The sequence below is a fragment of the Myotis daubentonii genome, chromosome 12 (genome assembly GCF_963259705.1).
Source record: "Myotis daubentonii chromosome 12, mMyoDau2.1, whole genome shotgun sequence".
Lineage (NCBI taxonomy): Eukaryota > Metazoa > Chordata > Mammalia > Chiroptera > Vespertilionidae > Myotis > Myotis daubentonii.
Window position 1 is genome coordinate 7,387,100 of NC_081851.1, and position 24,603 is coordinate 7,411,702.

At 50.2% G+C, this 24,603-nt stretch overlaps 1 protein-coding gene across 50 annotated transcripts in view; it reads right to left on the reverse strand.

Annotated features, from left to right (window-relative positions):
- Positions 1 to 24,603, reverse strand: part of MAP4K4 (mitogen-activated protein kinase kinase kinase kinase 4) — a 198,409-nt gene that overhangs the window by 90,693 nt on the left and 83,113 nt on the right. For 49 of the 50 annotated variants that reach the window (XM_059658888.1, XM_059658877.1, XM_059658880.1 and 46 more), the window contains one exon: positions 17,076 to 17,132. The exons of the other annotated variant lie outside the window; for it this stretch is intronic. In XM_059658888.1, the coding sequence (XP_059514871.1) occupies positions 17,076 to 17,132 (57 nt within the window). The remainder of the gene's footprint in view (positions 1 to 17,075; positions 17,133 to 24,603) is intronic. 50 annotated transcript variants of the gene reach the window in all.

The window sequence follows — 24,603 nt, forward strand, 5'->3', positions numbered from 1 at the left end:
TGGAGCTAAAGGTTAAGTATTGAGAGACCCTAGGCTGTAGATAAGAAGTGAGATGACTAAGGAGAGGAGAGAAAACCCTCCCTGCTAGGCCTCTTAAAGATCAGGGCTGCTAGGAACATGGAAGGCAGGTCACTAGCCCAACTCCTAAAGATGAGAGTTGTGGGACCAGTTTTCTAGGCACCCCTTGTATGGACAGGCATGATGGAGGGGAAGCTAGCTAAGGATGGAGGCCAACAAGCAGGGGTGCCTGGCTTGGGACAGGCTTCGTGTAGGGTGGAGTCCACCTGTCTGAGCGGAGTGAGAACATCGTTACAGTGCCCAGCCATCACTGTGACCGTTGGTAACTGTCCCCAGGGCACAGGGTAGCACTCTACACCCAGATAGCAGGGCATTCCTGTGGAGTGCAGTCTACCTGTCTGAGCAGAGTAAGTCCATCTCCCCATGACTAGCCATCATAAAAACCATTGGTAAGCCTACCTCAGGGCACGGGGGATGCATTCCACACCCAAGATAGCTCCCGGGCAAGAGGGAACCTGCTGTGGTTCTCAGCACAGGGCAGCCCAGAGACTACAGGGGCACCTCTACTCGTGGCTTGGAATACACCTGTCTCTCCACAGCTGGGGAACAGTCCACAGTGCCTCGAGACACCAGATTTGACCCTGAATCCCTCAAGCTTCTTTTGCAACATAGCCTGGCCCCACTATAAAGTGGGCAATAGAGAGGTTTGGCCAGTTAATGGCACCGCTAAGTTTAATACTACCAAGACCTGTTTTGCCGGTCCCAGGAAAACGGACTGAGGTTTCAGATACCCAAGCCTTTATAGCTCTCAGGGACGACCTCAGCTGTATGCTACCTGTAATGTAAACTCGATCTCTCTGTAACTGCAGCAGACCCAGGAAGAAAAACATACCCCGCTGGAAAAGAACTAAAACTGGGGGAATGCATTTGTCAGTCCTTTGAGCCCAATTCTTGAGGGATTACAAAGAAAGTCTCTACAGGGCCAGAGGTGTGGCTCCAGAATCAACTCAAATCCCACCAAATCTTAACTAAGCCATCTTTTTAAATGCAAGTTTCTGGGAGGTAATCCTCATTAAAAGGAAAAAACCTTAGCCATCTTAGCAGATGAAATTAACTTATTTCAGCTGTTAAACACTGATTGCTAGATAAGTCTTAAATTCACCTACTTTTGGCTTCTTTTCTTTTTTTACAGAAAACCTAGAAAATATACTTGAAGCTGTAAGTGAATGTCATACTTTATTAGAAGTACTAGAGGCCTGGTGCACAAAATTCATGCACTCAGGGAGTCCGTCAGCCCAGCCTGCGCCCTCTCACTGTCCAGGAGCCCTGTGATCAATTGCCCCACAGAGGGAGGCCCCATCCACTCGCCGCAGCGCCGCTGGCCAGGTAGCCTGGGCCTCCCTCTCCAGTGCTATTGTGGGGTGATGGCACAGCACCTCGACCAATCGCATCGCACCCGCCTTGGCTGGTCTGGCACCAGTGCATGTCAGCCAGTGCGTGTCATAGCGTGGTCATCCAGACAGTCATTCTGCTGTTCAGCCGTTTGGCCAATTTGCATATTACGCTTTTATTATTATAGATGAGAGGCCCGGTGCACAAAAATTTGTGCACTCGGGGGAAGGGGGGGGTCCCTCAGCCCGGCCTGTGTCCTCTCGCAGTCTGGGACCCCTCGGGAGATAACGACCTGCTGGCTTAGGCCTGTTCCCGGGTGGCAGAGGGCAGGCCCAATCCCTAGGTGCAGCCCCTGGTCGGGCTCAGAGCAGGGCCAATTGGGGAGTTGGGGCGCCGCCCCGTCATGCACAGAGCAGGGCAGATTGGGAGGTTGCGATGCCACCCTCAGTCACGCTCAGGGTAGGGCCGATTAGGGGGTTGGGGTGCCGCCCCCGTCACACTCAAGGCAGGGTCGATGGGGAGGTTGCGGCGCCACCCCCTGTCACGCACAGAGCAGGGTCAATCAGGGGGTTAGGGTGCTGCCCCCGTCACGCACAGAGCAGGGCACATCAGGGGGGTTGGGGCTCCGTACCCTGTCATGCACAGAGCTGGGCCCATCAGGGGGTTGGGGAGCTCCCCCCTGTCACGCACAGAGCAGGGCCCATCAGCGGGTTGAGGATCTCCCCCCTGTCACTCACAGAGTAGGACCGATAGGGGAGTTGGGGCACCGCCCTGTCACACAAAGAGCAGGGAGGATCAGGGGGTTGGGGCACCGCCCTCTATCACCCACAGGGCAGGGCCAATCAGGGGGTTGGGGCGCCGCCACTGTCACACTCAGGGCAGGGCCAATGGGGAGGTTATGGCTCTACCCCGTCACACACAGAGCAGGGCCTGTGGGGGGGCGGGAGGGGGGTTGGGGCGCCGCCCTCTATCACCCACAGAGCAGGGCCGATCAGTGGGTTGGGGCGCCGCCCTCTATCACCCACAGAGCAGGGCCGATCAGTGGGTTGGGGCGCCGCCACTCTCACACTCAGAGCAGGGCCGATAGGGAGGTTATGGCTCTACCCCGTCACACACAGAGCAGGGCCGATCAGGGGGTTTGGGCACTGCCCCCTGTCACGCTGATCCCAGTGCTGGGAGGCCTCGCGGGTCCGCTGATCCCGGTGCTGGGAGGCCTCGCGGCTCCGCTGATCCCGGTGCTGGGAGGCATATTACCCTTTTACTATATAGCATAGAGGCCTGGTGCACGGGTGGGGGCCGGCTCGTTGCCCTGAAGGATGTCCTGGATCAGGGTGGGGGTCCCCACTGTGGTGCCTGGCCAGTCTGGGTGAGGGGCTATGGGCTGTTTTCAGGCTGTCAGGTGACTGAAGCTCCCAACCGCTCCTTTCTTTCTTTCTTTCTTTCTTTCTTTCTTTCTTTCTTCCTTCCTTCCTTCCTTCCTTCCTTCCTTCCTTCCTTCCTTCCTTCCTTCCTTCTTTCTTTCTTTCTTTCTTTCTTTCTTTCTTTCTTTTTTTTTTTTCTTATTCTGGACCAGCTTTAGCTCTGGCTCCAGCTCTGAGGCCTCTGCTGCTGAAAGCAGGTACCTGGTTTGTTTGTGTTCTATAATCGAAACTCTGTATCAACTCCAGCTCTGAGATCCCAGCTCCCTGAAAGCAGGTTTCTGGGGTTTTGTTTAGCTTCTATATTTGTTACAATGTTTCAAACTGCAAGCTCAGAGGCCGGCAAGGCAGGCGGGGAACGTTGGAGTCCGCCGTCACTGCACCAAGCAAGCCTCATTCATGTTCGCTTTAAGCTGCCTGGCTGCCTTGCCGGCCGCCATCTTGGCTGGCAGTTAATTTGCATATCTCGCTGATTAGCCAATGGGAAGGGTAGCGGTTGTACGCCAATTACCATGTTTCTCTTTTATTAGATAGGGTGTCTCTTAAAAGTGTGAGTGTTTGCCAATGGAGGAGCCTATGTTTCTAGAAGTTATAAAATGTACTCAACAATCTAAAGAATGCTAATAGCTTAGTTTTTAGTTGCCACTAAAAAATAAAAACCAAGATTTCTAAAAGTTAAGAATTCTAATTAAGTTGGAAAGAAATTATAAGTTTTGGTAATAGAAATATTTTTTGAAGGAAAAGGAAAAAAGTAAGTTGTTATAAACTTACTTTCTGGTTATTTCTGAATGGGTAAAAAATTTTGTGTAAGTTATAGATGATTAGTGAAGAGAAATCTTGAGAAGAAATTATATCAATAAGCGAAATAATAAATTTAATTAAACAAATGAATTTAAAGATAAAAAAAGTAAGCTAATACAGAGTTAGAGTTTGGTTCTTTGACACTCTTTAAAGCAAATTGGTACGTTATATATTTTTCTCCCTACATGATCCTTCCAGATTTGGTTAATTCTATAGATGCAAGCGGTGGACCTTTTTAAATTAAATTCAAAATATAATGGCAGCTAACTAGTCAATGAGTGAGTCATGGCAATACATTTCTTTGCATGAATTCAGTAAGACCAGTTTCCAATTGTGGTTTCATTAAACAAGAGTGTCATGTTTGAGAGACAGACCTGGACTCTGGATGTCACCAGAAACCTTAATGAACTGAGGCTGACTTTCGAAGCTCATAAAAGCCACTTGGAGAAACTCAGAGGGTTGACTTGAAACGCAGGCAGATAGGGCAGGGGTCCAGTGGAGAACATAGGCAGGGGCAGACACCAACCAAGCAGAAATAATAAAATGTTTCTGGACTCAAAGCGGGAGGCATGGGAAACGGAGGAAGTGCCTACAGCAACAAGGTGTACAAACGCATAGAAACAGAAAGTTCAGCATAGGAACAAAGAAAGGACACATAGAAACGGAAAATTCAGGTCCGTTGCTGGGCAAAAACAATTGAGGGAATCAATCAGGTGACAACACAGATAAACATAGAGCAGGCTTGTAGCAGATATATACCCCTGGACAACAGGGCTTTAAGGGGCAGCCCGTTACCGGGTCCCTCCCCTTGTGGGGAGGCACAACCCCAGGAAAACACCTTGGCTCACTGTTCCGGGTATCAAAATGACCTGGGGCTTCGCTTATTCATATGGCTCATGCAGGTCTTCCAGGTAAGAAGAGAAGGTTGCTTTCCTGGGGGATGGCAAAGGAGGAACCTCATGACATCTGTGGGGACCTCAAGAAGTTGAGGAATTCACCCAAGCCTATAGGTATTGCAGACAAACCTAGTTGCAGGCAACTAGGAGGCTCCCTTTTTTTTGCCCTGAGGGGCTAACTAAAGCTTAATCATGGGATTCCAGAAAAGCAGATTTAAAAGAGCCTAGACCAGTGGGCGGCAAACCGCGGCTCTCGAGCCACATGCGACTCTTTGGCCCCTTGAGTGTGGCTCTTCCACAAAATACCATGTGCGGGCCCACACGTACAGTGCGATTGAAAATTCGTGGCCCATGCGCAGAAGTCGGTTTTCGGGCTGGGCGAGTCTATTTTGAAGAAGTGGCGTTAGAAGAAGTGGGGGGTGTCGGTCGGTCGGTCGGGCGACAGGCGACGTGGCGCAGGCGGGCCGCGGGATATGCAGTGCGGGGGAGGCGCACACCATTCATGCACGATTTGAGTGAGCCAGTCAGCCAGCAGTCTCATTGTGCAGTGGTTAGTGCTAGTCGCGTCCGCAAGTCACGCGCAGGTGACAAAAGTACCTACTTAAAGCATAAAGTTACCTGTATTTTTCCAACCACCTGCAAATACTATAGGTATTTTTGTCGTCAATTTAAGAATTGTAATTATTTTGTGATGGTGGCTTTATTATTATAAAATGAAACATTTTTTTAGGTATGTTGAGATGGTTTGGACATATAGAGAGGACGAACGAAAGGAGATAGATGAAAGAAGTATACAAGACGAGTGTGGATGGGAGAGTTGGAAGGGGTCGACCTCAGTGAACATACCTCAATCAGATTGAGGACGTTTTTAGCAAAGGCCAGCTTAGGAGTACCCTAATTAAGTTAATAACAATGTACCTACCTATATAGTTTAAGTTTAAAAAATTTGGCTCTCAAAAGAAATTTCAATCGTTGTCCTGTTGATATTTGGTTCTGTTGACTAATGAGTTTGCTGACCACTGGCCTAGACAATCAATTGCTATTCTCATTGTGTTTATGCAAATAACCAGGCCAAATTGAAACTGGACTTAATGCAGTAAATAAATTGGTCTTAATTTGGCTCTCTAATAAAAATGAGGGTGATTTTAGGGGAAAATTATGTTTCAAAGGAATCTATAATGTAGATATGAAGATTAGAGTCCAGTTCAATTCACTGTCTTCAAAATTTTATTCTTCACCTATAAATTAAACTGGACCCTGAATTTTTCTAGTTTTCTTAAATTTTGGCTACAACCTCCAAACTAATGTTTCATTTTTCTTCCATCATTTGACCTGGAATTATTAGGACTAAAATGCTTGTCTTTCACTGCACCATTCTTCATAATTCTTGTTGTTCTACCTTTTGCCCCAATAATATTAAAATTTATAACAGTTTGTTTCCACCAGGTATCAAACTCTACTTGCACTCAGGGAATACCACCCTAGACATCACTGCCACCTCCTGCCATGCCCAGGCTAGTCATCCCCCAGACAGAGAGCAAGGATCTCTTGGATCCGAAAGAAAACATCATCCCTCTTCAGTAGGAAGCAGCTACCAAGGACACCCTGTACCCCTTTTCTTTGAAAGAATTCAGAGCCAAGATCCTTGAAGGGGGATGTGGTAGGCATTAGACAGACATGAGCAGGGCAAGGCCGACGGGCCAGGTACAGAAGGTCACCAGGTGGACAGCCCCGGGTGCCCAGCGAAGGACACTGTGGGGTGGGTGGGACCTCATCCCCTGGGTGACCTTCCGTCCCGAGCATATTACTTTACACCCCTGACCTTCCCTCCCCAGAGGTAACATCTAGGCCTCAGTTGTAGTTCAGCTCCAGGCCCAGAAGAGCAGCAAAACCAGACAAGTGTCCCCACGGCTGACACCAGGCCCAGCTGCACTGGGTAATGACCCCCTGGCACTGACCAATCATGGAGACCATGACCCTGAAAGGACACGCCTGGAAAGCTACTGACTGTTCTACTGAGATCTTTCTTTCCTGGGACCTCCCCTAAGGTCTCCACCCTACAGCCCTAAGACGGAGGACCCAGTGTACTCCCACCCAGAGCACACTGGCACCTTCCCCTTCTCCCTCCCCCTCCTTTCAGGTGGGTCACCTTGACCTCCCTCACTCCAAGCTCCAAGGGCCCTTCTTTGCCTCTGTAACTTGTTTCCTCAGCCCATTTCTTCTATCACTCATTTCTTCCACTTCTGTGACTTTCTGAATAAATGTTACAGCTTAAGTCTTGGCTCTTATAGCTTTAGTCTTGGCTCTGAATTGTCTCTTAGCCAGACTCAAGTACTGAGGTTGCTGAGTCTGACCCCACCTGTGTAACACTTGGTGCCATTCCCACTGCCCCCATCGTATCCATAATAATAAACGCGTAATATGCTAATTAGACCAGATGTCCAGAAGGATGAAGCTGGGGCTGCAAGGGAAGCCCAGGTCCCAGGTGCCAGGTGCCAGAGGGAAGCCAGTGCCAGCAGCCGGGGGAAGGAAGGCCTACTCTTGCACGAATTTCATGCATTGGGCCTCTAGTCCATAAATAAAATGAAGACTTTCCAACGTGAAAAACACAAATGCCTGAGGAATACACTAACCTACTCTGAACCTTCCTCTCTTTGTTTACTTAAAAGACAAGGAGAGAATAGGAGAATTTTTATATTTTGTAAGCTTCTGGTTACATTCTTAAATTAGAATAAATTATTCCAAAATAGAAATACATTCTACCCCTGCCAAAACCAAAAGAACTAATCCTTTAAAAAAAATTCACTATCACGTCATCACTAGCATAGCTGTTTTTAAAATACTTTATCAGGTACCTGTTTGTTGAGCAATTATATTACTTTGGGGGGAAGATGAATAAAAGGATTCAGAAAAAGAGAGAGAGGAGTGATACCTCTGGAAAGGCTTGGATCCTGGGACCCGCCTTTGTTCTTGGAGGATGTGATGTTATCTGCCCCCGAGGTTGCTGCATGAATTCGAGCAGGTGCCTTTGTGATGCAGGAACTAGTCCTTAAAACACTCTGATTCACTCCATCCACTCTACACTTTATAGCCAGTAAGTCTTTACCACTTAAAATTACTTCCATTTTTAAAATTTTTTAAAGTTGATTTGACAGAGAGAGAGGAAGAGGGAGAAGAAGGGGGAAGGGGAGAGAGGGAGGGAGGGAAGGAGAGGGAGAGGGAGAGAGATATTTGCTGTTCCACTTACTTATGCATTCATTGGTTGCTGCTCCTTATATGTGTCCTGACTGGGGATCAAACCAGGACCTTGGTGTATGGGGACAATGCTCTAACCAACTGAGTCACCCAGCCAGGGTGAGATTAATTCTAATATCTAGTGAATTGTTTTAAAAAGAAAATATTAGGAACAGTACAAAGCTTACTCTGGCTCATTAGTAAAAGGCTGTATGTTTACCCTCGTCTATACCGGGTGTCCTCAATGCGGGGGCAGTCACACTAGGGGCACAGGATGGTTCTTGGAGGTGGAGGGAAAGCCTACTGCTTACATGTATAAAGCGTAAAGAAATGCCTGCCGGCTCAGCATTCGAGCAGCGACCTATAATCTAATAAGTCGAGGTTTGAGTCCTGATCGGGGCACATGCCCAATTGCGGGCCTGATCCCCAGTGTGGGGCGTGCAGGAGGCAGCTGATCGATGATTCTCTCATCATTGATGTTTCTATCTCTCTCCCTTCCTTTCTGAAATCAATAAAAAACTTATACACATACAATACATGAACAGATATACTAGAGAGAGTCTAGAATTTTCATGGGGTGACTAGGAAAAAATATCTTAAAAGGATTCTTCTTAGGGAGGTGATAATGAAAATAAGGTTAAGAAACACTGCGGTATTCTATGAGAGTACACTGAAACTGTTAGTTCTCAACATTATTTCATACTTTCCAATTAAAATAAATCAAAAGTCAACCCGTTTCTAACTTGTTTTAAGGACTTTTCCCCAAGGACTTGTACCAACATTAAAAATAAAGATGTACAACTTGGGACCTTTACTCCACCCACAGAAAGACGGGGTAAAGAAGACAATGCAAATCAGTAAGTTGAAATTAAAGAGCAAGATCATTTAAATTTAGAAGTTACCTCAAATAAGGAAATTCAGCATTCCACTATCTTGGCACATCAGTTTCCTTCCCAGTAGACATGAAAGAGAAGGTAGTTTGTTAAGACAGGGAGAAAGCAGAGAAAGATGGAAAGAAGGAACAGCTGGGGAAGGAGACACCCCCTGTGGTTCTCACTGGTGCAATGAGGGCCCCCCCCCCACAACCATGAGTGGGCCTGTGGCAAGCTGCCAGGTCCAAGCAAGGGCAAGAGAAAGAGCCGCCAGTTGCCTGCAATGGAAGAAGCCAGTACCAAGCGATGAGCCTGCAACATGTAACTGGTCTTAGGAACAATAGGTCCCAAGGCCCAGCGATCTCTCCCTCCCTTCCTTTTGTTCTTCAGTCTAGACAAGAAGGCTCATTCATGACACTGTGCTCCTCCCACTGAAGGTGGCGAAACTGCTAAGCCTCCCAGGCCTCCCTTTGTACACTGGAGTCAGCTTGTTTCCCTCCGGCTAGCCACAGCACGAAACACCCGAGAGCAAGAAAGGTGTCCCGCTCCTCTGTGGGCCCAGCTGGGTCCGCACCAAAGGGATCCGCCAGCGGTGATGTGCACTGCTTGGCATGAGGCCGCTGCTGCTGTGGCTCTTGCCTCACTAATGTGAGGACAGGCTGCAGGGTGCAACAGCAGAGCACACTTGCTGGCCACCCTTGACAACCCAAAGTGGAGTCACTGTCAGCCAAGACAGTATGTCAATTGTATGTCAAGAATGAGGTGTAACAGGAACGCCCTTAGGAGGGGACCAGAACCCAAACACAAGGCTGGACACTGGGATAAGGACGCCACTGACCTCCACCCTTGGTGGGCATAGAACTCAGAGCTCCCACCACCTGGCCTCAAGCTTGGCTGTGCACGGGTCACACCGAGAGCCCCGCTGGACTTCCACTCCACGGGCGCGGGTCCCGCTGGGGCTGCCTCTGACGGCGGACACCGCCAGTGACCAGGACTTTGTGCCGGAAGCTCCCCTCTCTGTGTGTACCCTGCGTGTGACTACTGCTTACGGGAGGTCTCCCCTAATAAACGTGGCCCTGCAGAAGGACACAGCGGTGGTGCGACTCCTTTCGGGGATGCTCCCTGCTCAGGACACAGGCAGAGGCTGGGCTCTTACTGGCTGTTCTAGGCAAGGCCGGATTTTTATGCAGCTTTTATACCCATACCTCTAGGAGCACAATGCAAGAAAGATGAAAGGTAGCCAGTAAAATCTGCTGGCTGGTTCCCTGCACCCCAACAGGCTTCAGGCCCCGCACCCCCTGTCCTCCAAGGTATATCTCACAATTACCAATCACACACATTTTGTTCACGAAACTAAGAGAAAGTCAAGGTCCATCCATCCTTTACGGTCCAGATAAAACCAGCTCTTTCAACATACCTACTTAGACCCCAATGTTTGAAATTGTTGATAGTTTCAAAGAGTCAGTAGATTGAGAAGCAAAGATTTGGGTTCTAATCCCTGACCTCTAATTAGCAGTATCCTCCTGAACAGAGGTGGTGGGCCTCTGAGCCAGAATTCCTCACTCCTAGACAGGAGGCGGCCTATGATCTAAGGTACCACTGAAGTCAGGGTTTTCAAATGTGAGGGAGCATTCAACCCCTAGAGAGCTTGTTACAGCCCAGATTGCTGGGCCCCAACCCACAATTTCTACTATAGCATCAGGGTGAAATCTGAGACCTGCATTTCTAACAAGTTCCCAGGTTGAGAATCTAAAACTTTAACCCCTTCCTATGCCCAAAGGCCTAATGGAAGGAAGACCCCAAAGCAGCCAGAACACTGGCTTCATGCAGCGCTCCCACCCAGGTGAGAGCTTGGGTGAAACACCCCAGACAGCACCACTCCCAGTCAGCCTCTGCTCTCTCTGCAACACCCCAGAAATGAGTGGCCCCAATAGCAAGCCCACGAAAGGGCATCACAGCTGCATGCAGCACTTGGGCAGGAGAGGGTCTGTCAGCAGGACAATCCAGCCTAAACTTCTCTCAGTTGTTCATCAAAATGCACACCTGTTTATGTAGTTTTGATTTGTGAACCATCTAAAGTACTTACACACTCAGAAATTAAACTAAGTCAGGAGAAAAAGCAAACCCTACAAATGCACAATACAAAAACTCAATCTAGCTACACATCAAACTGCTAAATCTCACAGAGAAAAGAATTACTTCATGTAGCTTCTGAACACAGCACTGAGTAACATACATTGCACAGACAGAAAGAACTTCAGGGAAATCTTAAGCTTCATGTCTGCTGATAAGTAGTACCACTGTTATTCAAATTCTTGAAAGGACTTTAAAATAAAGCAAATAAGTAAATGCATTACTTTATTATGAACCAGTTTTGTATATAAAGTATACAAGACTTTAAAAACTAAGGAAAAACTGATTTTTGAAAAGTATATTTTCACACTGTCTACTGAAAAGACCTAGCAGCATAACACCTCAGCAGCAATGAGCACACATAGCATTCAAACGCTGGTTGCTAGCCTGGCCAGTGTGGCTCAGTGGCTCAGCATCGACCTATGAACCAGGAGGTCACGGTTCGATTCCCATTCAGGGCACATGCCTGGGTTGCAGGCTCAATCCTCCATAGGGGGTGTGCAGAAGGTAGCCGACCAGTGATTCTCTCTTGTCACTGATGTTTCCACCTCTCTCTCTCTCTTCTTTTCTGAAATCAACAAAAATGTATTTTTTTAAACCCACACCACACAAACATATGCACTCTGAAGCTGAGGAAACCTGTGGATGGTGCCATGCCTGTTCCGGCCTGCCTGCGGAAGGCACGAGTAACCACAGAGTAACATGCAGCCTTGTTTGTTACAAACTCACAGTGGAATCCAAGTCAAATGCTTATCTTATAAACTCACTCACTTGTCTTGCCTTGTTTTGTTCATGGACTTTAATTATAATATTGTACTACTAGAGGCCCAGTGCATGAAATTCGTGCATGAATGGGGTCCCTAGGCCTGGCCGGTGATCAGGGCCGATCGGGGCCACCTCACCCAGTCCCGATCGGGGCGGGCTGATCAGGGTCAGGCCAATCACGTGCGTGTTATTGCCACCTCCCTGCATTCCGGGGGTGGGCGGAGCCTGCGGTGACAACAGAAGGGACAGAACGAAGGGGCTGTCGTTGGTGGGCACTCCCAGGATTCGGGGCCTGCCAGCTGGGGGAAGGGACTAGGGGAGGTTGGCTGGCCATGGAAGGTTGGCTGGCCGCAGGAGGTTGGCTGTGGGAGCACACTGACCACCAGAGGGCAGCTCCTGTGTTGAGCGTCTGCTCCTTGGTGATCAGTGTGTGTCATAGTGACTGGTTGACTGGTTGTTTGGTCACGAAGGTCACTTAGATTTTTAAATATTATAGATATATATATAGACTAGAGGCCTGGTGCACAAAATTCATGAGGGAGGGGGTGGAGGAGGGGTTCCTTAGCCTGGCCTGAACTCTCTCCAATCCAGGACCCCTCGGGGGTTGTCCCACAGGGATCAGGCCTAAACCGGGAGTCAGACATCCCTCTTGCAATCCGGGACTGCTGGCTCCTAACTGCTCGCTTACCTGCCTGCCTGATCACCCTTAACCACTCTACCTGTCTGCCTGCCTGACTGCCCCTAACTGCCTCTGCTTGCTGGCCTGATCGCCCCCTAACTGCACCCCCTGCTGGCCTGGTCACACCCTAACTGCCACCCTGCCAGCCTGGCCACCCCCTAACTGCTCCCCTGCCAGCTTGGTCACCCCATAACTGCTCCCCTGCCGGCCGGCCTGATCACACCTAACTGCCTCTGCTTGCCAGCCTGGTTGCCCCCTAACTGCCCCCCTGCCGGCCTGGTCACCCCCTAACTGCCCCCCCGCTGGCCTGGTCGCCTCCTAACTGTCTGGAAGGAAGTCGAACATATGGAATATGTCTGGTCGACCCGGTCTGATTAGCATATTACCCTTTTATTAGTATAGAAGATAGTTATACCACTGGGGGGAAACTGGGTGCAGGGTGCATAGGACCTCCTTATATACTTTTGTGCAAATTCATGTGACTCTATAATTATTTCAAAAACAAAACAACACATTCTAGATCTCATGTTCTGGTCTTGCCCAGCTTGAACACAACCTTAACCTGCTCCTGAAACCCTTCCCACAATCAGTCATATAAATGACATGCTTTCTTCAAAATCCTAAAGATAATCAATTCTTAAAAATGTTAAAAACTGAGAAGCAATATAAAGAGACTAGAGGCTCGATGCAGGAAATTCATGCACGGGTAGGGTCCTTAGGCCTGGCTGGCAATCAGGAACGATTGGGACCTTCCTTCCCCTGGCTGCTGGCTGCCGGGTGGGGCCATCCTTCCCTGGCTGCTGGCTGCCAGCCAGGGCCTTCCTTCATTCTGCGCCACCCCCTGGTGGTCAGCGCATGTCATAGCGAGCAGTTGAACTCCTGGTCAGTGGAACTCCCGAGGGGAAAATTTGCATATTAGCCATTTATTATATAGGATCTTTACATCTCTTGTAAATAAATGCCTCTCTTCCAGATCTCTTGGTTTCCTATCGTTCCTAACACCTAGCCCCGGGGCGAGATATGAATGCTCTGCTGGCTTTGTGTTCTGGGTCCAGGTCCATAATCAAAGCAGGTGAAGTGCGGCCACCTGGGAGCAAATCCACTCGGGACTGTTGAAGCCAAGCTGGGCGGAGAGCGGCCCCACACCCACCCCCCCACACCCACCTCCCCACACCCACCCCCCCACACCGCTGCTTCTCTGGGCTTCAGAGCCGAAGGAAGAAGAGGAGCCTGGTAACTGCCTCTCAATCTCACTTAAGGAACTGACTCAAGAATCGGTGATTTTTCCCAAAAATAAGCATTCACAAAGTTTTGTGACAAAATTGAGAAGTCTAAAACCATGCTGAATCCGCTCTCCTCCTGATGGAGCTGAAACCAGAAACATTTCAGTAGTCAGGAATTTGCTCCCAGGTCTGACCCAAGTCCATGCCTACAACTTCGCAGGACTGCCAAGAGGCCCCCGATGGGGGTCAGGCAAGGGCAGGTTTCCTGGGGTGGCAGCTGCACGATGTCCTCTACCCACACTGTGCCCCAAGCGATAGCACAGAGGTCACTGCGTGGACACAGGACGGAGAGGTCAGGACAGTCAACACTTGATTGAGTTTCCATTTGTTCTCAGGACTCACCATTTGGTGTCCATTTCTCCCAGCACATGGGTTGCGCATAATTATTTTTAAAGGAGTCCTGAAAATGCATTTTCCAACATTGCCTGATTTTTTGTATACGACTCAGCAGCAGTGGACAAAGGCGTCTACTGCACACAGCTGTGCGGTTTGGAGCTGTGATCACAGACAGATGATAGGAAGCCAGCAGAGCACCACAGTGGTTATGTGAGGGGGGGAAGAGGGGGAAGTGTAAGAATTTAACTCTCCTTGATATGTTCTTATGTTTTACACGTTTTTTAAACAGTGACCACGTCCTGCACACGTATAACCAGAGCCAGGCCTCGTGAGGAGGACACAGGGAAGACCCGCCTCACTGAGAGGGGAAGGAGCTGGCCAGGCAGCCACAGCCGCCAACAGCCAGGCAGCACCGGGGAAGTGAGGAAAATACCAGCTCTCAGGACTTCCAGATGCTTCAAAAACTCTGAATGGTGACAGTTACGGTGGCACCCATCAGTCTGCCAGGACACAAGTCTGCCAAGATGTGTGTTAACAAATGTCACGGAGCGTGGGCTCTGGCCACATGGCCTCCCAGGGCGGTGCCAGCGCCAGGCACCGAAGGCGGTGAGGAGATGGGCATTCTAGTCACAGTGAGCCCCGCACAAGATAACTCGACTTTTGTACTTAAATTACAGTCAGAATTTGCCACTCTTTAACATAATCTTAAAAGTCATATCTAATTGGAAAGCATCCATTTCCCATGAGCTGGACACCAGGAAGGACCCTGCACACAGCAGACCCACATCCCCATGAGCTGGACACCAGGAAGGACCCTGCACACAGCACACCCACATCCCCATGTGCTACCAGGACCCTGCACACAGCACAGACCCACATCCCCATGAGCTACCAGGACCCTGCACACAGCAGAGCCACATCCCCATGAGCTACCAGGACCCTGCACACAGCAGACCCACATCCCCATGAGCTACCAGGACCCTGCACACAGCAGACCCACATCCCCATGTGCTACCAGGACCCTGCACACAGCACACCCACATCCCCATGAGCTACCAGGACCCTGCACACAGCAGACCCACATCCCCATGAGCTACCAGGGCCCTGCACACAGCAGACCCACATCCCCATGAGCTACCAGGACCCTGCACACAGCACACCCACATCCCCATGAGCTACCAGGGCCCTGCACACAGCAGACCCACATCCCCATGAGCTACCAGGGCCCTGCACACAGCAGACCCACATCCCCATGAGCTACCAGGACCCTGCACACAGCACACCCACATCCCCATGAGCTACCAGGGCCCTGCACACAGCAGACCCACATCCCCATGAGCTACCAGGACCCTGCACACAGCAGACCCACATCCCCATGAGCTACCAGGGCCCTGCACACAGCAGAGCCACATCCCCATGAGCTACCAGGACCCTGCACACAGCAGAGCCACAGCCCCATGTGCTACCAGGACCCTGCACACAGCAGACCCACATCCCCATGAGCTACCAGGGCCCTGCACACAGCAGACCCACATCCCCATGAGCTACCAGGACCCTGCACACAGCAGAGCCACATCCCCATGAGCTACCAGGACCCTGCACACAGCAGACCCACATCCCCATGAGCTACCAGGACCCTGCACACAGCAGACCCACATCCCCATGAGCTACCAGGACCCTGCACACAGCAGAGCCACAGCCCCATGTGCTACCAGGACCCTGCACACAGCAGACCCACATCCCCATGAGCTACCAGGGCCCTGCACACAGCACAGACCCACATCCCCATGAGCTACCAGGGCCCTGCACACAGCACAGACCCACATCCCCATGAGCTACCAGGGCCCTGCACAGCAATCAGTGCTACAAGGGCCTCTAGCCAGTCGACCACACAATGGCACTTTTCCATTGCAAAGTCCCCTTATCCTCTTTGGCAGAGAAAAGAGAGCAGCCACCTCACAGAGCGCCACACCTCACACTGTGGAAGCTCTGTCCCTGTCGGCAGCTGAGACCACGGTGCTCTCCGCCTCTCCCGAGATCACGCCTGTACCAGTACACCTGAGACCAAGTCAGCCACGTCTTCCTCGTAGACCCGATTAGGGCAGATCAGGGCTTGATTTAAAAATGCCCCAAGTCCCCAAGGCTGCTGGTTAACTCTCTCTAGAATATGTGATGGTAAACCTTATTCAGAATTAAACAAGTTATAAGAAATCATGAAAATGTGAAGTAAAATTTCTGGTGAAAATACAGCTGACCCTTGAACAACATGGGGGGCTATAGGTTAGGGGTGATGACCATTGAAAATTGCTTATAACTTTTGACTCCCCAAAAACTTAACTGCTAATCGCCTACTGTTGACCAGAAGCCTTAATTAACACATACTCTGTGTACTGTGTGTGCTACATACTGTATTCTTACAACTAAGTAAGCTAGAGAAAAGAAGATACTACGAAAATCATAAGAAAACACATTTAACGTATTTATTGAAAAAAATCTGCATATAAGTGAAACCGCACAGTCCAAACCCATGTTGTTCAAGGGTCAATAGTAACTTAAGACAGAACAGATTTAGTCACTATGACCCATGGCTATTTAAGCAGGAACTATGACTCAGCACATGTATGCACACAGGCACACGCGGAGGGAGGCCCTCCCTTTCTGTGGAGTTGGCTTATCCTTCCACCTACAGCTACACAGCAAACCCCACGTGACCATTTCAAGAACTATTTTTTGCTACTAAATTTTGCCAACAATCTGCTCAGCGTTCTAGCAGATGTTTCTGTTTTCAATCCTCTGGGAACTGGCTGGACCTGTTTTCTTCCCCGTGTTAAAAATAAAAGAAATGGCCCAAATGTGGCCCTGTACCCCAGAGAAGCTCCCCTCCCCCACAGCCTGACTCTCTCCCATTTATGTGACTTTCCCATCCCCTCTCAAATCTCGTCTTTTCCACTAGAAGATGTTTCCAATTATGGTCCATTATGTTGCCAAGGATGACATCACTCAGAGGTGTGTTTTTGTGTGTGTTTTTAAGAAAATGCTACTGATTGTTAGTTACTTGGGATCATCTGCAACAATTTAGCCCGCTGTTATGCTGGGTATTATGGCCCCACAATGTCGTGGCAATGTCACAGGAGGGCAATTTGTTCAAGATCGATTCTCCAAACAGAACAATGCTCTTCCACTGGGAGGGCGGGGTCCCTGACTGCTCCCTCCCGGTTTAGGTAAGTATGTGTGTGACCCCATCTTACCTCAGTAACATCCATAACTTTGATGGCCGCCAGCTGACCTGTTTTAACATGTCGACCCTGAAAAACAGAGGAAAGAAAGATAATTGGCACCACTGTTTTGCACAATCACTAGAACAGAATGGTTGGTGCTTCAACAAATCAGTTCTTCTATATTTTTTTCCAAAAAAATACTGATGAAATAGACCATGCTTTCCAATAGAACAATATCGTTGCTAATACCAATGAACCACACGTGATAAACAGAACAATGGAAACAAACGAGTTTTGATAAGTTTCCCTTTTTTCCCCAGGGTTTAATTTCTGTATTGTTACCTCTCAATCCAAGCAACTTAAATGTTCTTCTATACATCAGGTTGAGCACTCAAAAAAGAAATGACAAAAAACCAAACAAAATACACCTCCCTGTGTGGACTGCTGAAATGAACAGTCCTTTTCCCCAGTGGAGCTCCCAACACCACTACTTCACTTCAAGGAGTTAATCCGAGAGCCTTCCTTGAAGGTTCGCACACCCCAGTGCAGAAAGGCTGGGAGTGCAGGGGCGGGGCGGGAGGGCGCATGCTGAGGCCTTTGCACAGCTCTGCGGTAATTCCGGACCTAGAACCTAAAAATGTGTCATCCACATATATCACTAGGCATTTCTATTTTTCTAATCGGCATTGTTGAAAGTATTACATATGTCCCTTTTCCCCCATTGTCAGTAGGTATTTCAAATTCGGTCATTCTCCCCTCACCAGGGCAAGGCTACTGGATCAATTCCTGTGCGTCTCCCTCCTCTCTGCACCCTCTGCCCTGGTCGGTCATTTCCCAGCTGAGCAGCAAAGAGCCCGCGGTACCCTGACCACCAGCGACTTGAGAGCTTGGTGAGGAACGGTCCCCAGCCTGCCATGGGGAAGGCACGGTGAGAGCCCCGTGTCCCAGGGCCCTCTCTGTGGCCCTGGATGGAGCACTGGGATACTTGAGCTTGAGCCTGAGGAAAGCTCTCCCTTTATTCTGGAAAGTTTACATAGGAACTCAAGTTCTTACTCGGTCAAAACACCAACCTGTGAAAATGAGCCATGGTCATGGGGAGCCCCGCGATGGCCCATTGCCCTGTAGTTCACAGCAGGGCAGGTGCCCGGATAGGGGCGACCCTCGTACATACAGGCAACCAGGGCCCACCTGCCCTCAGGCCAGGCCCAGAGCTCCCCAGCACGCACTCCTGCAGGCACTGCGACCTGGCCTTCCCCACGCCTGCCCTCCTGGCTCCTGCAGTGTTGTCCTGTGAATGGGGCCCATCCGCAGTTCAGGCGATCTGCAGTTCTGCTTGAGGCGCAGGGAGATCCAGAGTCGGGCACAGGGAACCCTGCCTTCTCGCCCTGCAGGCCTGCTGTACCGCCTGCCCAGCCTCAACAGACCTGACCCGATACCTCACTGCGGCCGCAGGACACCCGTCATCGCATGCTCATCGTGCCCACGGAGCCCGGAGAACAGTCTGGCCCTGGCCCTGCATTGACAGTGGGCCACCCAGGATCCTAACACGAAATGCTGTCCTGCCTACATGTGCAATAAAACGATGAGGCTCCATCTCAGAGATGTGCAGAAGGCCCAGCTCCGGGCCAGGAAGGCAGTGCTGAATGAAGGTTGCATGGGCTCCCATATTTCTGATACGTACAGCTGTTTCTACTACCTGTCTGTCCAAGATTCAGCATCTTTTGATAGCACCCTTCTCTGAATTGCTCATTTAAGATTTCTACCTGTGTGTGCTGAAAGCGCTGTAGCCTCGGCCTCTTCCTTGTGTGACCACAGCACCGTTCTATGCAGCAGTACACAGAAGCAGCAGGACACAGAAGACCGAGCTCTCGCCCTGGGCATGGAGGAGCCTGCAGCGGCAGCTCAGGCCCAGAGCCCGGGCCGGGCAGGACTGCACCGCACTGCGCCTTCTCCCCAGGCTCAGCATGACACTGGTGCCTCCAGCTCCCATCTGTCATCAGGGGTAAACTTGGGCCCACTTCACAGGTTTACTGTTAAGAAAAACTGAGCAAAGAACCTGAGGGCATGGCACATGCAAGCACAGCCCTGATACTGAATGATGCCTGAACCTGTTTCTCTCAACAAGGAGAGAAATGCACTTTTTAGCACAGTATCAAGCAACTGCCACGAGTACCCATCACATGAAACCCAATCATGACTTCCTTGAATCCAAGACAAAAGGGTAGAACTTAAGAGGACAGGGTGCTGCTATCACCCAGTCCCTTCCATGTAAGAGACGCAGGACCATCTCCTTAGCACCCAGTCAGCCCTCAAATCTGCAAACACATGCCTACTCTGTGTGTGCAGTGGAATTCCTTCCAAATGACTAAAGCAAATTTCTGACTGACAGAATCCGAGAAAACAGCACAAGGCTTGCCCCAGCTTTCTCTCTTTTCAAGAGGTGCACACAGCAGCACTGTGCTGGGCCACTGCCAGGTGAGATGTAGGGAGTGATGTGGTCACACTTAGATCCTTACAGATCAAGAAATCCCCGTCTGTGAAAAACACCTCTCCAGGGGTTGGTTACCAAGTAGCAGTCCCTGCCTTGTTCCCGCTCTACCTGAACTGGACTGCGAGTGCATTAACCCCTAGAGTGCCGGGAACGCGATCGCGCTCCTCCTGTCTTTCGCCAAAAGTGCTGCCGGGGGCACTATCAAAGCTTCGAAATGGCGTCCAGTTCTATATCTGCTTTTATTAGTGATGATGATATTGCTAAATATGTCAATGTAGTAAAGGTTTCCTTCAGTTTTTGAACATGAAACTTCATTTACTTGTGATTCATACTTTGTTTCCTAAACTGCTGTAAAATCAGCAAAAATGCCTTGGCAACTTTAGGATAGTTCCTAGGATATTGGCTGGCACTCGAAGGGTTAAGACTCAGGACAGTGGTTCAGAAGCTGAGCTGCCGGTTCACACAGTATTTGCTTTATACAGAATATCAGTTTTCCTTAGTGAGCGATTACAGAATCATGACCTAACAACTCATCAACTATTTTTATCTCAAATATAACAGACCAAGTAAAGGCTTTAGTCTTGATTATCACATACCAGTTCTTCCAAAATTAGGTTCCACTATAAACTGAAATATGACTCAGGAAACTGACTCCCTCCTTCCTGAGAAACAAGACAATGCCCTGGAAGAAACGAATCTCGGTTCGGCAGCCGCGGGCTCTCATCCCGCCGCCACTCAGCACTGCGTAACTTCTCCGAGCTCTCCGGTCACTGAGGCTCCAGCGAAGGCCATCCTAAGGCCCTGGCCCTCGCACCTGGGACCCTCAGGGGAGAGTCTTCACTCCCTCCAGAGCCATGCTGGCTCCTGACCCTGCCTCAGGCTCAGACCCCATCAATGCAGGCCCATTTCTCATCTTCCGAGGGCAAGGCCGATACGCGGGGAGGCAGTGGGGTGCCACAGCGACCTACTTCCCTCTCCCCTCTCTCTCATATCCCACCTGCTGGATGGGCCACATTATGTAAAGGAACCAAAATGGGCAGCAGAGTGCCCTGAGGAGGCTGAATGTACTGAATGTACGTATGCATGCAGCTGTGGGCTGAGGAGGCTACATGAGGGTAGTTTGAAATGATAACAATGTGTGTGGTTTACTCAACACCACGGAGAGGAGAGGATCTAGGATGGCCCCTCGCGGGTGGTCCCCCGGCTTGGCTCTGGCCGGAACAAAGGGCCTCCTTCGTGCTGCCTCAGTAGCATGTGAAGAGAACACACACACTCAGAAGCACCTGATCAGCCCGGGCCTCGAGGACACAGGAACGGGCTCTTCCCGGAAGTCCAGGCGGTAATGCTGTGCCCTCCAGTCCGTCTCCGAAGGACGCGACCACTTCCCTGACCTGACTCTGAAACTCCCGGCCTGTGCATGGAGGGATCAGAAACTTCCTATTGATAGGACCTTCCTTTCCATTGCACCACCCAGTCCGAACATACACGGGGAAATGACCTGGTTGGTATTAAATATGCATAGCTCACAGCCATGCGGGACTGACTCTTCTGTCCTACTGTCTCCAATTCCTGGGCACTCAGTGTCCCATTCGGGCTGTAAAATGCCACAGGGAGGGCAGTAACGGCCATCGCTTGCTGTCCCGATGAGGCACCATGTAAAGCATTAATGCACATCTGGTGGTGAAAAGCCTCTTAATATCATTCTCAGTTATTTTCCCAACAGACCCTGAAAAACCCTGTAAGAGCAGTGAAGCAGACCACTATGCTACTCTGCGAATGAAGAACTGTGAATTTTATTACTAAGTTACCTACCCAAGGTACAGTGGCAGCGAAATCCCCTTTGCAACCATTATATAAAATTCGAAAAATGGATTCCTACTATTTCTACTAACTTGTCAAGTTCCTGCTATTCAAGTTTTTTGTTTTTTTAAAAAATCTTTAATTATTTTCGCTCAATGCTCTCAACGAGTTGGCATATTGCAAGATTTAGAGTTAAGATTGCTACTGTGATCGACACCCCTTCACAGTCAGACTGGCTCCCTTCAGCAGAGCCACCTGCAAGCAGCTGATCCATTTTTTTGTCTTTAAGTGAGGAAAATGCACGTTTCTTTCTTTTTAAAGGAAAAAACTATTCTTGGCAGACATCCTAGCTAAGAAAAATGCCCTAATTTTCAACTCTCCTTCATGATTCTAACAGAGTCAAAACTGACAACTTGCATTGGCAAATATGCATTACATTTATGACACCTGTTCCCACACACACACAAAATTACAGCACATGGTTCTAAACGCAGGGCACTGCAGCAGCCTGTCTGCCTGCCTCGAAGGAAGTCTGTCACCAGCCTACCGAGAGGCGCCCAGAGAAGAGCAGTCAAGGGAAGCTTTTAAGTCCAAGAGGGAAAGACAGCAATGCTCCTCGGCTCACTGAAAGGGAAATTCAGGTTGTCTCATTCACAGGAGAAAGCTTAGAGGGGCCCTGGCCAGGTGGCTCAGTTCTTTGAAGCATCACCCTGTGCGCCAAAGGCTGCAGGTTGGATTCCTGGTTGATGTCTGGTCGGAGCATGCATACGGGAGACAAGCAATCAATGCTTCTCACATCAATGTGTCTGTCTGTCTGTCTCTCTCTCCCCTATTCCCTCCCTCTCTCCCTCTCTAAAATCAATAAAAAATATCCTCAGGTGAGGATTAAAAAGCACACACAAAACTTAGAGGGGATGTGAGTGAATGAGGTAAATGTAAGACAGGACCCTTAACTAGGACTCCAATCCCAGTGGTCATGACACTGCTTGACACCGACTCTCGGATCACAGGGTTGACCGGCCTCCTCCAGCCTTCCTTCCAGGCCCTAGTGATTACGACCGCGGCACCACCCGCCCCTGAACAACGAGTGCACTGCAACTCCCTTCCTCCTCCTGGTGCTTTCCACCCACAGCTCACCTTCCTTCACGGAACCAGAAAGCTTCTGTACTCCTCCCGCCAGAGAGAGTGGGCAGAAGAGGAGAGGAAGAAAGTCCATTACATTTATGGCACTATGCAAGGTAAGTAAACACAATTTAGGTTTAACAAGTATCTTATTCCCCCACAAGCCTTAGGGAGCATGCACTCTTACAGCCTGAACTCTAGGGACATGTAGTGAACAAGGCACTTGGCATTTATTCCTCACATGGCCAAACGTATGTGTCACTGTGCCCATTTTATAGATGGAGACACTGAAGCTTTGGAGAGAGTTAAGTGAACTAGTTCAAGATGCACACCCAGACGTCTTCCCTACTCCAGGCTGTGGATCTTAACTACAAATGGCCACGAATGTCCTAGTCAACCAACTGCCAGAGCAACTGCCAAGTGTGCGCCTCTACAACATCAATATTTTAAGAGATCGTAATCAAACAAGTCAGTACAGTAACCAATAATAAAAACTTAGCTTCACTCCCTGGACTTTCCTTTCCTTTCACAAATCAGAAAAAGTCAAGCTAAGAACATACCAAAGGAGTTCTTTACGGAACCTGACGGCACGTGTGAACACACTCGGAGCCCCCATCCTGGGCTTCCCAACATTGACAGCGGGGTTTTGTTTGTTCCTTCAACTTCCCACGAGAGGCCCGGTGCACAAATTCATGCACATGTGGGGTGCCTCGGTGTGGCCTGCAGGAATTGGGCCGAAACCGGCAGTCCAAGGTCACCTGCCACTCCCACTCATCCCGGCCCCACTGCGCCTGCTGCGGGCTCGCCCAATCAGTCCTGATTGGGAGAGGTTCATGCCCCCGTAGTGGCGCTCACCAGCTGTGAGCCCGACATCTGGCACCCATCCTGAGGGGGAGGCGCGCATGCGGGATGTGATCGGCCCTCAGGGCTGGCGGTGGGATGCCCTTGCTGGCCCGGGATCCAGATCCGTCCTGCTGACATTTGTGCCTGGCAGCCACTTTTACATGGTTTCTTCCTTGCAGAGCATCTAGGGAGGGGAAGTGGCCATGGTGCCCAAGGTCAACTTCCAGGAGGCAGGCGGCGCCGGTCCATCGGTGCCTGGCCCGTTCTCTGGAGATTGGACCTGCAGTACTGAGGGAGTGAGTGGCTGCCGCTGGGCTGGTGGGCCCCTGGGACAGGTCAGTCAGCTGAGCGGCACTCCTGCTGTAGGAGTGCACTGACAACAGGGGGCAGCTCTTGCGTTGAGCATCTGCTCCTGGTGGTCAGTGTGCGTCATAGCAACCGGTCGACCGAACATTCGGTTGCTTAGGCATATATATACATATACACACATACACATACACACACACTAGGGGCCCGGTGCACGAAATTCGTGCACTGGGTGTGTGTGGGGGGGAGTGTCCCTCAGCCCAGCCTGCCCCCTCTCACATACTGGGAGCCCTCAGGCGTTGACCCCCATCACCCTCCAATCGCAGGATCGGCCCCTTGCCCAGGCCTGACGCCTCTGGCCTAGGCGTCCGGCCCGGGCAGCGGGGACCCACAGCTGCAGCGGCCCCACGATCCTGGGCTTCGCTTTAGGCCCAGGCAAGGGGCCCCTAGCTCCCGGGACTGCCAGCTTCGACCGTGCCCAGCTCCCATCGCTGGCTCCACCCCTACTTCCTGCTATCACTGGCCAGGGCGGAAAAGGCACCTGATTCTCCGATCATGTATGGGGGGCAGGGCAAAGGCGGCCCCAGGGCCGCCTTTGCCCTGCCCCCCAGCTCTTAGCTCCCCCCTGGGTTTCCGATCACTGTCAGTGGCAGGGGGCTTCTTCCTGCTTTCCCTTTCGCCTCCCTGCATTGTGCCTACATATGCAAATTAACCGCCATCTTGTTGACAGTTAACTGCCAATCTTAGTTGGCAGTTAATTTGCATATAGTCCTGATTAGCCAATGAAAAGGGTATCATCGTACGCCAATTACCATTTTTCTCTTTTATTAGTGTTGATATAGATAAATTTTCTTCCAACAAATACTGGAGATCAGAATACTTTTTTCTTTCTGCTTAGTTTAACCTAAAACAGATTCAGAGGCATGGAAAACCCACGAGGAGGAGCATGGCATGTGACAGAGAACACTCAGGACACATGAGACCATCGCTCTGTGA